This window comes from Cyprinus carpio, chromosome A13 (genome assembly GCF_018340385.1).
Source record: "Cyprinus carpio isolate SPL01 chromosome A13, ASM1834038v1, whole genome shotgun sequence".
Classification (NCBI taxonomy): Eukaryota; Metazoa; Chordata; class Actinopteri; order Cypriniformes; family Cyprinidae; genus Cyprinus; species Cyprinus carpio.
In genome coordinates, this window is record NC_056584.1 from 9,555,558 (window position 1) to 9,570,921 (window position 15,364).

The 15,364-nt window shown below is 36.0% G+C and overlaps 1 protein-coding gene across 3 annotated transcripts in view; it reads right to left on the reverse strand.

Moving 5' to 3' along the window:
* Positions 1-15,364, reverse strand: part of LOC109113083 (semaphorin-4G-like) — a 37,064-nt gene that overhangs the window by 17,159 nt on the left and 4,541 nt on the right. For all 3 annotated transcript variants that reach the window (XR_006161476.1, XR_006161477.1, XM_042768671.1), the window contains exons 2-8: positions 12,716-12,988; positions 2,599-2,747; positions 1,825-1,887; positions 1,650-1,748; positions 1,444-1,537; positions 1,228-1,341; positions 144-298 (exon numbers count right to left, since the gene is read on the reverse strand). Coding sequence is in view for 1 of the 3 variants with exons in the window: in XM_042768671.1 (XP_042624605.1) it covers positions 144-298; positions 1,228-1,341; positions 1,444-1,537; positions 1,650-1,748; positions 1,825-1,887; positions 2,599-2,747; positions 12,716-12,851 (810 nt within the window). In the remaining 2 variants the exon portion in view is untranslated. The remainder of the gene's footprint in view (positions 1-143; positions 299-1,227; positions 1,342-1,443; positions 1,538-1,649; positions 1,749-1,824; positions 1,888-2,598; positions 2,748-12,715; positions 12,989-15,364) is intronic.

The window sequence follows — 15,364 nt, forward strand, 5'->3', positions numbered from 1 at the left end:
TTAAATTCTTACCTATTTTTGCTCCACTTTACTATGCAAAGCTTGTGTTACCACAGTCTGGATTTATACCCACTAATTTTCACACTTTAATGAAAACAGGTACGGTGTTGAGTGGAGTGAAGACATCTTCTGTAACCTCATACCTTGCACACTCGAGCGACCCGTGCGACTCTGCTGTGACTGAAGTATGGACTGAGCTCTTGACTCTTCTCGGTGAAGAAGAAGTAAATCTTATCGTCATCTCCCACTGAGCTACTGACACTCTCCCTCACCAGCGCTGAGCCCACAAAATCAGCCTCTGTACAGGACAAGACAGAAGACTGCTGTTAGTACATCACATCACAATACTGATAAGTAAAATAAAAAAAATTACGCAATAATATATGGTTAATTAAAAATAAATATCCATTTAATTATACTAACTGACACTACACTTTGAGGATGGTAAGACTTTGAAATGTTTTTGAAAGAAGTCTCTTATGCTTACCAAGGCTGCAATTATTTAATCAAAAATACAGTAAAAACTATTTAAAGTATTTGTTTTTTTTTTTTATTTTTTAATGTGTAATTTATTTATTTTTTTGAAATGCTACATTTATGTATTTGATATTATTATTGATTTTTCAGAAATCATTCTAACATGCTGATCTGTTGCTCAAGACAAATTTCTTATTATTATCAATGGTGAAAACAGTTGTGATGGTTAATATTTTTGTGGAACTTGTGATAAATTTTTCAGGATTCTGACAAATAGAACGTTCAAAAGAACAGCATTTATATGAAATATAATTTATTGTAACATTATAAATGTCTCCACTTTGACTTTTAATGAATCCTTGATATACAAAGTATTCATTTATTTTTAAAAAAAGTTCCTGATTCACACATTTTTAAACAGTAGTGTGCATGATATACAGTATGAGTATATTATATTTAAATTTAGAATTTCATTTTTTATTTGTAAAGATACAGTATATGGTGGAGAGCCATTTGCTTACATTTGATTAGTGACCTAAAATAATTCAGATAATTTTAAATATTTTCAATTTTCGATCCTACAACTTAACACCAAGTTTAACTGGTGGTCTTAGACTTGTGGACGCCACTGTTATGTTAAATGGCCAAATATTAATAACCTACTATGACTTGAGAGATCCAAACACATGGTAATGTTGATGGTGTGGGCTGAAATATTTTACTAATAAAATGTGCTGCAGCAGGACCGACCTTGTAGCCATTGAGTTGGAGCCTCTTCTGTTCTTAATGTGGGATTCGGAGAGTTGCGACGGATATCAGGAAAGCTCCGGAACTCATACTGAGATGCTGTGTACATCTGCTGATCTAAGGGAAACAGAGCGTCAAAATATAGTTCAACCTTTTAATATTTTTAATATCATATGAAGGGCAAAATGTATATTGCTGATTGATTTATTGATGTCATACCAATCAACAGGCCAGTGTAGCCTTTGGTGGGGTCATATGGACATTTCTCTCGACCCTCCTCGAAGGCTGACGAGAACTTAAACGTTCTCCCATTCTGGAAAACACATCAAAATTATTTAGACAGTCCTACATATGACTGTTCTCATCCTAAAGTAAGATCTCTCTGTGTTAAGAGGCATAAAAAAGTAGCCATCCCAGTTACTTACAATGTATGCACACAGAGGGCTGAAAGCATGTGTGCCACAAGTAAACAAGTGTGTGCTGTTGAACCTCTGCAGGAATCGTATGTGGTTGTAGCACTCTGTCTGTAAGGGGGAAGACGTCTACATCAGTATATGTGAACTAGAGATGATAACACAATAGATCGAGATCAGGACTAACCTTGTTATCTTTCCCTTTGTTCAAGCATTGCTGCTTCTGATCATCTGATGCCTCCCAGTCAATCTGTCACAAGATTAACAAGAATTCCTGTCAAGACTTGTAAAAATGCTTTCCTGGCACAGCAACTTTCTGCTCCAGTTTGCAGTGCCAAATTGTACCAACTGGTGTTTGTAAACAACTCTCACATTAACTAAGTATTCACACTAGTTGGAACAAAATAGTGAAACAAAATCTGAATTCTCAGGAGGAAAGAGTCTACAAATTATATAAAAAAGGGTCTTTAGTGATCTTTAAAAAGAAATGGTAAAACTAAATACACTAGATTTATATTTCCTCAAGAAATATAATAAGTTTTAAGCCTAAATTTTAGAATACTGCAAGACATAATGTGACTTTTGCTCTCGACAAAAAAAAAAAAAAAAATCACAGTTCTGGATTCATTGAAACAGAAATATTTTATTTACTAACACGTTGAATCAAAAAGAGTCCATTTAATGGCCTCTTAAATTGTACATCATTGTGATATTTTTTTTTTTAAATCTTGCATTTTTCAAAAAGTATGACGTTTGCATAAACCAAAAATAGATGACACCTAACAGTGAAATTATTCACGTAACATTGGAATGGAGTCTGCATCTTAAGCGCTTTTTACTGAATTAATTGCAAAAAATTGTGGAGAGGAAGACGAATAAAAATAGGATATTTCAGGAATATCAATACAGTTCTGCCTGGCAAGCTCTGTAATTAAGTGCTGATGTGTTTGTCAGTACATACGGTCTGCGGAGGGCTGCTGGAGATGTCACTAGCCTGCAGAGCATATAAAGCCCCTCTCGCTCCCACGTACAGCACGCCTGCCTCCTCCTCCAGTAGCAATAAACTGTAGTTCAGTGTCGAGCCTCTGAAGCGCCTGAGGCCCAACAGCCCTGAAACACACAGGACAGACCAGTTAAAGAAATATTTTATCCATAAAAGGATCCATAAGCACTTCACTAAGATCTGTGGGTTGCTTGCTTGGTGTTTTGAAGATGTGTCAGTAAGTCCATGTTTTGATTTATTGACATTCAACTTCAGCTTCCCTTTTCCAAATCTTTAAATTAATCTTGAGAAGTGGATGCTGTGGATTAAACTATGTGTCCCTCTCATTCACAAACATCAGTAACATTATTAAACACACCTGCATTTGCTCCAAATTAATGTAAGTGATTACCTTGATTCTTAAGTAATTTTTGGCATGTTTTTGTTTAAGGAGCCTTACATGGTATACTGGATCTCTTTTTTTGTAAGAATAATTATTTGATATAAATGCATCCAGATGTTATTTATTAATTTTTGAGGTAATTGACTTTGTCTCTCTTCATGTTTGACTGCAGCCGAACTCATGGGGAAGCTTGTCAGGCCTAGCAACAGTAACCAAGGAGCCAGGGCTTATTTAAGGTTCAATCTTCCTGTTGTTTTTATGTTTCCAGGTCCGTGTCTAAGGTGCCCTGCAGAGGAGGTAAGACCATATACACCATGCTGCCATTTCTCCCTGCATAACCTTAATGAATCATGTGTGGCCTCTTATTATGTAGAATTTCAGAGCAGACCTTTTCTCTACCAAAGTAAGGGTTGCTTTGTTAACATTTGTTGATATTATAAGGTGGGGTTTTGGTATTATTTGTTTTATGTTTGTTGATGTTTTTTGGGCTGCATTTGTATGTTCAACACAATCTCATGGCAATTTATAACTATTTTTCAGTTTGGCAAACTGGTGGCTAATTTGTATGGATTCATATGATCTCATTTGTACAATCTGCTTATGTCTCAGTTATTTTATGTCTTTCATGCGTGCTTTTTTTTCAAAATGTTTTTATAATTTTTTTTAAATTACATTTAGCAGCACAATTGTTTTCGATACTGATAAATAATAAGAAATATTTCTTGAGCAGGAAATCAGCACATTAGAATGATTTCTTGAGGATCATGTGACACCGAAGACTGGAGTAATGGCTGCTAATAATTAAGCATTCCAACACAGGAATAAATTAAACTGTAACAATAAATCAGTTATTTTAAAATGCAACAATATTTAACAGTATTACGGTTTTACTGTATTTTGCTAAAAAAAAAAAATAAAATCTTTAAAATCTTTAAAAAAAATTCTTTCTGACCCCAAACTTTTAAATGGTAGTGAATCTGAGTTTGACAGGTTGTCTGCTTGCAAACAGTAACTAAAGTGGAAAATAAATAATAAAAGAAATATAAAAGTGGCACTTTATAGGTTTAATATATATATAATATAAATATAATTTTCTCTTAGTAGTAAAAGACAGTCATCACTCATTCCATAATGAGTGTAGGAGGTAGAACGCCCTTTTAACACAAAGGTGAGCTGATACACAAACAAACATTCCTGGTTCCTTGTTTGCACAATAATCTGTTATGTATCGCACTACTGTGATGATGTGCGCACGACACGTGCTGTACGGTATGCGTACTTCAAAAATAACACCACATGCGGAAAAACATCAACAAACACAGCCCACAGGACACACGTCTCCACTCGTGTAGGCAGCAGTGTGGAAGCAGGACAGGTTATGCAGCCCGATTTGGCTGAGGACCCAGAGCACTACAATGACGGCAGAGCTGACAAACATAGCTACAGAGAGATAGAGGGGAGTGAGCTACAGGGACAGTGTACCAGAGACAGAGACGAACAGAAAAAGAAGATAATTAAGGTGCCCTGTGACTCCCTGCTGACACAGCACAGCTGTGTTTCGCAAACATGCAGAAACGTCTGCATTTCCTTAATAATGCTTCCTGCTCACAAACACACACACACACATGCTCAACAATCTCTTTCTAATGCTCAAGCAGTCCCATTCATTTTTCTCTTATGTTTTCTCTTATGCTTATGTATCAAGTATGTGTTGATTGGGTTAGGAATGATGACCTACTCTGAGATCTTACATCTCTTAACAACAAACAAATTATATTACTAACGATCAAATCATCTTCATTAAATACATCCAAAACATACACTCAACTCACTGATTAACTAACTATGAATGGTTGTCAATGGAGAAACATGTTTTTTGCCAACAGGTGATAACTGGACCATGATAAAGGCATGTATAAGGCAAGGATGGTCCCAAAAATAAAAATTCTTTCATCATTTACTCAGCCTCAGGTGGTTCCAAACCTGTATGAGTTTCTTTCTTCTGTTGAACACAAAAGAAGATATTTTGAGCAAAGATGGTAAGCAAACAGTGATAGTAACCACTGACTTCATAGACTTTTTTTTTCCCATACTATGGAAGTTGATGGCTATCATCAACAGAAATTCAACAGGAGAAAGAAACTCATACTCATTTTTATTTGTACTATTTTTGGCTGAACTGTCCCTTTAAGGCCCGTTCACAACAAGGCCGGTAACTAAAACGAAAACTTTAAGTACAAAGTTACAATAATCACTCTAATTCCATAAGAATAGTGAAGTCCACAACACAATTATAACAAGAACGAGACAAAGGAACGATATCATTTCAGAACATGAACAATCATTTTCCAGCTGATGAACAATAAAAAACATTGACAGCCGATTAGAATCCACCTAACTTTAAAGAGTCTGAGCATTGAAAGCAACAGAACAAAACCACAGTGCTTAAATTAAATAGAATTTTATTGTTCATTAGTGTGGATGCTAATATAATTATCCTTATAGTTATTCCTTTTAGGTGATAACAGGTTTTTATATTTAAGAGAGCCATTTGGCTGTTTGTTTTAAATGTTCATTAGCATTAGATAAAACAGAGAGAAAACTACACATTTCTTTTGTTTGCATGGCTTGAGCCCAACTTAAAAAAGCACAGCTTATTGTTCTCAGATATTGTTCCTGATTTGAAATTTAAATTTCATTTCACAAACACTAGATTTCTGTCTTTCTTCAATCAAGATAAGAGCTGTACTTTGATGACTGGAAATAGCATGATTAATATGTCCACCAATCAAACTGACTTGCCTTAACCTGACAATATTAAGAAGCTAAAATTTGACCCCTTGATGTGAATGACATGTACAGTAATAATTTAAAAATCAACAATTGAAAAAAAATAAACTATTACTTAACCATTATTCTGAATATCATTCCTTTCAGTGTCTATGGTACTTATGGCGGTCCTTGAAAACTCTGCTTTGGCCGAAAATAACCATTAAATAATAATTAGTGTGCAAGAGGTCATGAGACTGGAAGATTCATGAGATTTCATGAGCCTTAAGAAAAACCTGCTGGCTACAAGTTAGCAGAATGATACACTCTGTGCTCGTTTCCAAATGCTGTCATCTTTCCTCTTAACATCTTCACCCTCTATCACCAGTACAGAGCCAACGATGTTAACAGAACAGATTGATCCACTCAGACATGCACTATTAGATCACAGTGCATTTCCCACAGTCCTCCAGAAATTATTCAGTTGTCACTCTTCAGTGGGTCAGAAGCACAGGGTCAATCTCAAACCCAACAGAGCTGGACCGGACTGGGCCGAGACTTGCACACATTATTAGTCTGGACACAAATAACATTATACACTGGAATAAACAGTGCACACACACACACCCAAATGCATTCCCATGCACATATAATTTACAGTTTCATACTGACACGTTACGTTGTACTTTTCCACTAGGCACCAGATTCAACACAAACAGCAGTTCAAAATGGTAAACGAATTACAAGCCAAGGTTATTCAAACAGAACAAAGGTTTCCATGCACACAGCACTGAGACCTTCACTATATTCCCGCGTTTGGGTGAGAAGAGCAGCTTTGAACTTCAAACAAATGTCAAGAGATGTGTTATAATGGCAAAGGCTCAACATGGAGCAACGCCCATCCAAACGAACGAGACCAGTAACCTGACTGATAGAACTCTACCGGCCTGCTATTACACAGACACAAACCACACAGCTTAGGCGTGCTCGTCATTCTCAGCACAATGCAGTGCAGCAGAGACATGCAATCATTTCCCCAAACCAGAATTACTCGTTTTACTGATTGCTCAAATAGAGCTCCTTCAGACTTTAAAGCAGCACAAACGGTTGTCTGTTCAACTTGGTCATGGGATCTTACAGGGAATGGATGGAGGTCAATGAAACATTGGCAAACTAAACTCACAGTTCGGTGGGAATGAGTTTTAGCTTCAACATCCACAATGTTGGAATTATCAATGCAGCTCTACTTATAAAAATCAATTTTTTACCATGTTTCTTTTTTGGATATGATATCATACTAATACTATGGTTTTGTATACAAGTACCACGGTAGTATTCTGTGTCTCAAACTTTGATATAATATTCCCATATCATTCTACAATTTAGACAAATCTACAATTTATTCTTTAAATTGTGTAAATAAATGCTATATATATATATATATATATATATATATTTATATAGATATATATATATATATATATATATATATATATATATATATATATATATATATATATATATATTCTAGATTAATTTACTGTGGCAATTAAATTTACTTCCAAATAACTGCCATGCATATCCCTTCCCTAATTACCATACAATTATACGAAACATAAATAAATTCAAGATAGAACGACCAAATACATAAAACACAGGCTAACAGCTAAACATCACAGAGCCTGTTTGAAGTGGGTGAACTGATGACATTACAATTATCCTCCCCTGTATTTACAATGGTTTACAAATGTTGTAATCATTCACTACCACGGTATTACTCTCTGACATCACTACAATGCAACCTTAGTGTTTGTTTTTCTAAGAATGTCTAAGAATCTAATTATTCTGGGAATAAAAATGCTGTAAATGTTTTCATAAAAAAGGAATTTAGTTGTTATTCAAACATTCGGTATAGTAATGAAACCTCTGTCACGTCCTGATTTTGCTGAGTTAGATGTGACCTAGGGTCAGCATATTTTGTTGACCCTGGAACTATACATCTTAATCCAAAAATTTAGTCTTGACCATATCCCTACACCTAAACCTAACCTTAACCATGAGTAATCCCTAAAATCAGAGGAAATTAAAGTTGAAAGACACTGATGTACAAGCACCAAACACTGATTATAAGCCTAAACTTCACAAAAACTGTAAACTGGTTCTTCAAATCTGACTGGTTAATCACAATGTTGTTCCAGGGTCACCTAAGATGTTGATCCAGGAACATGTCACACTTAGTAAAATCAGGTTCGGCGAAACCTAAAAATACCTCAGAAGAAAGACAGCTGATACACTCTCCTGCTTCTTTTATCACAGATTCCTGTATTTCAGTCTGGTTTAAGATCCATTGTGGGGTAACAATGAAGCAACAGAGAACAATACCTGCATTTCCTGTTCTCTGAATAAAGTATAGCCTAATCCAACCATTGAGACAGGTAAGGTGAGGCAGCAGCTCACCAAAATGACGCAGCACTACAGGAAAAGACAACTACAGATTGTATTTGGCCTCAATTGCCAAACATAACACTATTCACTATTATACACTACCAGTGTTGGGGAAAGTTACTTTTAAAAGTAATGCACTGCAATAATGTAAGGCCTGTGTTGTAATTACTTTTTATTGGGAAGTAATGCATTACATTACTTTTGCGTTACTTTTTCTCATCTAGGTTGAGCTGCTTGCTTGTTTTCAATATAAAAGCGTTCTATTTTTGGCAAATGTAAAAGCTCTTTCACACCAAAAGTGAAATGAATAAGTCTTGGGCTGAAAGAAATGCAAACTCAAAAAGTTCAAACAAAACATTCAGCTGTGCTGCCATTCTGGACTGCATGAAGAATAGGACGCAAAGAAAAAAGTTCAAAAACAAAACAAAAAACAATGAATTGGATCATTGAAGGTCAGCAGATACTGGGATCAAAGGGATACTCCACCCCAAAATGAAAATTTTGCCATTAATCGCTTACCCCCATGTCATTCCAAAAAGCTTCGATCATCTTCGGGAACACAATTTAAGATATTTTGGATGAAAACCAGGAGGCTTGAGACTGTCCCATAGACTGCCAAATAAAATACACTGTCAAGGTCCAGAAAAGTATGAAAAGCATCGGCACAATAGTCCATCTGCCATCAGTGGTTCAACCGTAACGTTATGAAGCGACAACAATACTTTTTGTATTCGAATAAAACAAAAATAACGACTTTATTCAACAATTTGTCTCCTCTGTGTCTCTCCACATCAGCGTAGCGCCATTTTGGAGAATATGAGCTGAACACAGGCAGCTTAAGCTCTTCTGTGTCAGCCGCGACACAAGGATGCGCTTTTTTCTTTCAAATCAAAGCGTAAATACACGTAGAAACCGTATCCTTGTGTCGCGGCTGACACTTAACACATTTACTTGGCAGTCTATGGGACAGTCTCAGGCCTCCTGGTTTTCATCCAAAATATCTTAAAGGGGTCATGAAATGAGAAACCAAATTTGCCTTGATCTTTTGGAATATAAGAGGTCTTTGTACCATTAAAACGTCCTGCAAGTTTCATAGCTTAAGACGTCCTCCCCATTATAAACGAGCCATTTATTTAATCAAGCTCTAAATACAGCTCGTTCTGGATCCATGGTAAGAAGTGACGTCACTGTGCGAAGTGACGTTCTAACCATTCGCATATGACCGCCTCCAGCACAAGACAACTACGCTCATTTCGTATCGTTGTCGCGCCGCGCGCCTCACAAGTGTTCAGTCGACGGACAGCGAGTGGGTCTGTGTACAGGAAAACTACAATGCCACGCAGATGTGCTCAAACATATAAGGTTTTATCATTGCAAGAGCCATCGCTTCGAATGCATCACCCGCTACTAAACAGTTACGCTCAATCCACAAATGTTCTGACTGGGGGCGTTAATAATTGATCCATAGGCACTGTCGTTAGCCAATCATAACAGTGGGCGTTAACACTGAACTCTTAAAGGGGAAACAACCCAAAAACAGACTGTTTGAATCAAAGGATGAGAAACAGGGTGAGAAAATGTCATAATTCACTACATTTTAAAAGTTTTTTTTTAAAAAAAACTATAGTAATACTATAATTGCACCTAGGGGACCATAATAATAAAATAAAAAAACCCATGTCATGACCCCTTTAAATTGTGTTCTGAAGACGAACAAAGCTTTTACGGTTTTGGAACGACATGGGGGTAACTGATTAATGACAAAATTTTCATTTTGGATTGGAGTATCCCTTTAAATAAATAAATTGTCTTTATGTTAACATTTAATTATTGCAGGTTTGCGTCATATTTTGAGTTTGCATTTCACTGGTATTATTCATTTTGAGGAATACTGAATCTGTTTTTGTGCACGTGAGATGAGTACATGCATGTCAGCTGCTCAAACATGCATATACTGCTCAAAAGTTTGGATTTTTCTTTTAATAATGAATACTATTATTCAGCAAGAATGCATCAAATTGATCAAAAGTGACTAAAGGCTTTTACTTTGTTACAATCTATTTCAAATAAATGATGTTCTTTTGAACTTCCTATTCATTAAAGAATCCTGAAAAATGTAACACTGTTTCCAAAATGTTAACTATCACAACTTTTTTCAACATTGCATTGATAATAATAAAAAATGTTTTCTGAGCAGCAAATCAGCATTTTAGAATGATTTCTGAAGGATCACGTGACACTGAAGACTGAAGTAATGATGTTGAAAATTTAGGTTTGCCAAAGGAATAAATTTTAAATTATATTAAATTAGAAACATCAATTGAAATTTTAATAAAATTAAAACAAATACAGCCCTATGCAATATGTAAATACTATTAATAGGGAGTTCACCTTAATGATTCTTCTTTTCTAAATAGATGGATGAAGAGATTAGATCCCATTCAAGTCCATGAAGCATAAAATTCTCTAGAATATCATTTCATGCTGTAACATTTGAATCTGTCTGCATTGGAATTGCTGGAATTGAGGGCCTAGCTGAACCTGTCAATTAGAAGGGGATGTCTATACTGTTAGCCATGTAGTGAATATGCAATTGAGCACTGAGAGCAGAATGACTACCATTAGACCTTTACAAACTGACATTACAGTAGTACATTTACTCAAGACACTCCTGTCCAGTCTGCACACACACACACACCCTCTGTCTGCTCAACTGCACTGCTAATTAACTAATCAATATGACATTCACAACATGATTTGGATTGTCGTCCCAGAGGCCTTGTGTATGTGTGTGTGAGAGAGAGAGACTGTGTATTTGCTAAATAAACAAGTGAAGGTCTCCTGAGAACCAGCGAGGAACTCAGTGTTCAGAGTCATGTTAAAACCAGCTGCTTCATGCAGTTTCACAGCAGTGTGAGCTTTGATATTTGACAGAAGCATAATGAGTGTGCTCAGGGTGTTTTGAGGAGTACAATACATACAGTGCAAATATAATTTACACTGTCTTCCCTCAGGTAGCCTGTCACTATCTCGACTCTGTCTAATGTCTCTGAGGGTTACAGGCTATATGGTGCCATTTTTTTATCCACTGGACGTATGCTGTTCTGTGGCAGCTGCGTCACGTCGATACGCTGTTTCCATTCAGATGAAATCACAACAACAGGAAACAGATCTGACCTAGCAGCAATGGTAGGACTGGTCTTGGAGAGTGAACCTGCTGCTCTCTCAGTGTTTTTAAACTCAACACAGGCCTCAAGTCTCTCAGCAGTTGTGTAACTAAACACTGGAGATAAAAGAAACCTTGGGTTGGCTTATTGTGCCTTCTCTCCTACATTTCTGCTTCACAGATGTGAGAGAAAAGCGTTTTATTGTTCAACAGCGAAGAGATATACAAAATTCAAGCTGGCAAGCAGCGAGTCATCTAAACGAATGTGATAGAGCCCTGCGTACATCAGCATGATTAAGTACAGAGTCATAAACAGTTCGTGACCCCACTCCCCCTCATATAAGCACACAGCAGCTTCTCTGCATCTGCCTGAGCAGCCCTTTTTATTTCCTTCAAAATTAACCCTTGCGATGATTACAGAAATGTACTGTGGTAGTACAATGTTACTGTGATGCTAATGCACAAATAAACTGTTATACTTTGATATACCCATGGCACTGAATGATTATCATATTTACACACCATGATATAGAGCGCAACAGTCACCGCCCACTTTTTCAGCACTCTTAGTTCTGGAAGCATTTTTCTCAATGATATGCTCTGAAGGGATTTCAAACATTTCTTCACTAAGGCATTCATTAACACTTGATCCAAACCAACTCTAACTCTAAAATATCAAACAAAAATGTAAGAAAATCAAAAGAAAAAATGTACATAATCAAAAAATTATAGTACATCTCATATTCTCGTCAAAAGTTTGGTAAGACTTTTTTTTTTAAGTTTCATAGTCACCAAGGCTGCATTTATTTGTTCAAAAATACAGGAAAAACAGCAATATTAATGTTATTTATTTCTGTGATGCAAAGCTGATTTTTCAGTGTCACATGATCCTTCAGAAATCATTCAAATATGTGGATTTGCTGCTCAAGAAACATTTATTTATTATTATTATTATTATTAAAAACAAGTGTTTTTTGTAAACAAATCTTTTGCAACTGCCATTTTTGATAAATTTAAAGCAACCTAAAATGTTAATTTCTTTTTAAAAAATCTTACTTACACCAAATATATATATATATACATATACATATGCATATGCATATGCATATACATATACATATATATATATATATAATTAGTTTGAGAAGGTAGGGAGACTTGATCGAGATATTAGCAATGCTTTGTGGGTGTGGATGGTCACAGAGATATTTTTGCCATAATTTGTTTCCATAGTAACAGTGACTTGTCTGATTGGTGGATCTTTCTCTTCGGGATTATATGAATGAATGAAAAACAAAACGTGTGTATCATACCGTTGGAGAGGACCGTAGTTCTGGGGATCACGTCCAGGTCTAGCGGGGGTCTGAAGGGGTAACCCCACAGAGTGGACACAACACCCAGCAACATTAAGAGCAGCAGACATGCACTGTGGGTCAACATCTTCAGCATCAGCAGTCTGACCAGGAGGGGTGAGTACCACGAGACTGCTGCTCACCCCTCCGTTTCCTCTGGTATACACAAATGCTGCTGTTTTACTCTTCTTCACTAAAAAATAAAACAGCTCTCTTTCCCTCAGGCCCTTCACTCTGCAAAACAAGAAAACACAAGATGGTTAGGACAGGTACAGAAATGACTAGTCAGTGCTGATGTCATAGTTAAGCTGACATGTGATCAGGTGAAGCATGTGTTCTGACACTTATTTAGAAACTTCTCAAATAACACCATTTAACTGTAGTTCTCTGCCCAGATCGCCCAAGGACAACCAACTATCAAGATTCTCAAGTTTGCACGGAACAAAGGAACGTGGGCATGTTAAAAGGAAACCAGTGTACCCTGTGGCACTAAAAGGTTACACTAATAAGAATGAAGTCTTCTTTTCAAATCTAAAAAAGACTTAGTGACACATGCACAAAACACATGGACACTCAGTGGTACGTCAAAGTGGAGATCAAAGGATGCAGCTGCGCATCCAGTGACACAGACCTTTCAGGCCTTTAATCCTGAGCTGTGTCTGTGTTGAATAATAAGATGGTGATTAATGTATGACAACTGAATAGTGTGAGTCCTAATCCAGAAGAGCCAGGACTGCACCCAAATATCACAAACTCAGCCACAGCTCATCTCTGACTTCTCTCACCTTGCATCAAAAGCAGGTTGGATTAGTCTGGAAATGCTCTAAAGTTTTTATGTTCAAGTATGCATTACATTGATCAAAAGTGACAGCAACGATATTTATAATGTTACAAAAGATTAATACTTCAAGTAATCCTATACATCAAAGAATCCTGAAAAAATGTATCACCACTTTCAAAAAAAAAACTATTAAGCAGCACAACCGTTTTCAACACTGATAATAAGACGAAATTTTCTTACATTTTAGAACAGCATATTAGAATGATTTCTGAAGGATCATGTGACACTGAATTAGCTGTTGAAAATTCAGCTTTGCCATCATGGAAATAAATTACATCTTAAAGTATATTATAATCAACAAAAAAAGTTTTTTTAATAGTAATAATATTTCAGAATATTACTGTTTTTACAGTATTTTTGATCAAATAAATGCAGCCTTAGAGAGCATTTAAGAGAGTTCATTCATTCATTTAAAAGTCTTACCAACCCCAGACACTTGAAAAGTAATGTATAGGCCTAAATAAAAATACTGTCATACTCAATACAAGAACAATTGGTGCTTGACAAAGATAAAGCCCTGTAGGATACTGTCAAAAAGATTGTGTTTGTGTGGGTTTTTTTTTTTTTTTTTTTGTTGAGAAAATCACAGAAGGAAGTCAACAGATTTAATCTGGGTCTGATTATAAGCAGGTGTTTTTATCACCCATGATTCATTTATTATTAAAGTATTATAAACTGAAGTATTATTAAACATGACAACCACTATGAGAGGGTGACCCACCTTATGCAGAATAAAACAGCTTTTTGAAGGTCACTGATATGACTGAAGTTTTCATCTAACGTGAGCATACATAATTTTAAAGATATCTATCAAAACTACTATTCACTTTTTTATATCAAAAACTTTTTATTGGAAAGTTAGGTCAAATTTGTCTCCATAGTGACACTACACTTACTATTGTTTTGTCGTTTGGTCATAGCTGACCTGCAAGAGAATGGTTTTTACTTAAAAAGGAGTCATTGTGCTTGTGTGTGTGTGTGTGTGTGAGTTTGATGTGATTTAGGAGGACAGTGGCCTGAGCATCCAGCTGTTCGTCTCCCTCCGTCCATTGCTCTAACACACTCAGTCCCTCTCTTCTGTAATCACTCCAGACTTCTCCGCCTCTCTCAGATAAACACACTCTCTCTCCCTCATTCCATTAAACAGGCTTACGCACCAGATGAGCATCTCCTCTTCAGAGAGCACATTCCCAGTGGCTTTCTAGGCCACCATATTCTTGTTCATTCAAAACTTTTTCACTCCTTTTCTCTCTGTATAAATGAAACACACAAAACAAACTATCTCAAACATAACTGCACAGATGTGCTTGAATTCCCACCTGCTATAGCGCAGGAATCAGCAGCACTGTGCCAGAGAGGTTTATCGGATCAGCATCCCTCATACTGTTCTTTCCAACAACAGAAACAACATCAAAGAGCAAAGCTGATATGTATGAAATGTAAAATATGCTTTAATATTATTTACTTATTGGTTTCTTTTTGAAAGAAGTCACTTATGCTCACCAAAGCTGCATTTATTTGATCAAAAATACAGGAAATACTATGACATATTATTACAATTTAAGATTACAGTTTTCTATACATTTTAAAATGTAATTTATTACTGTGATGGCAAAGCTGAATTTTCAGCATCATTACTCCAGTCTTTAGTGTCACATGATTCTTCAGAAATTATTATAATATGATGATTTGCTGTTTAAGAAACATTTCTTATTATTATCAAGTTGTACTGCTTAATTTTTTGTGGAAACCATGATGCATTTTTCTTT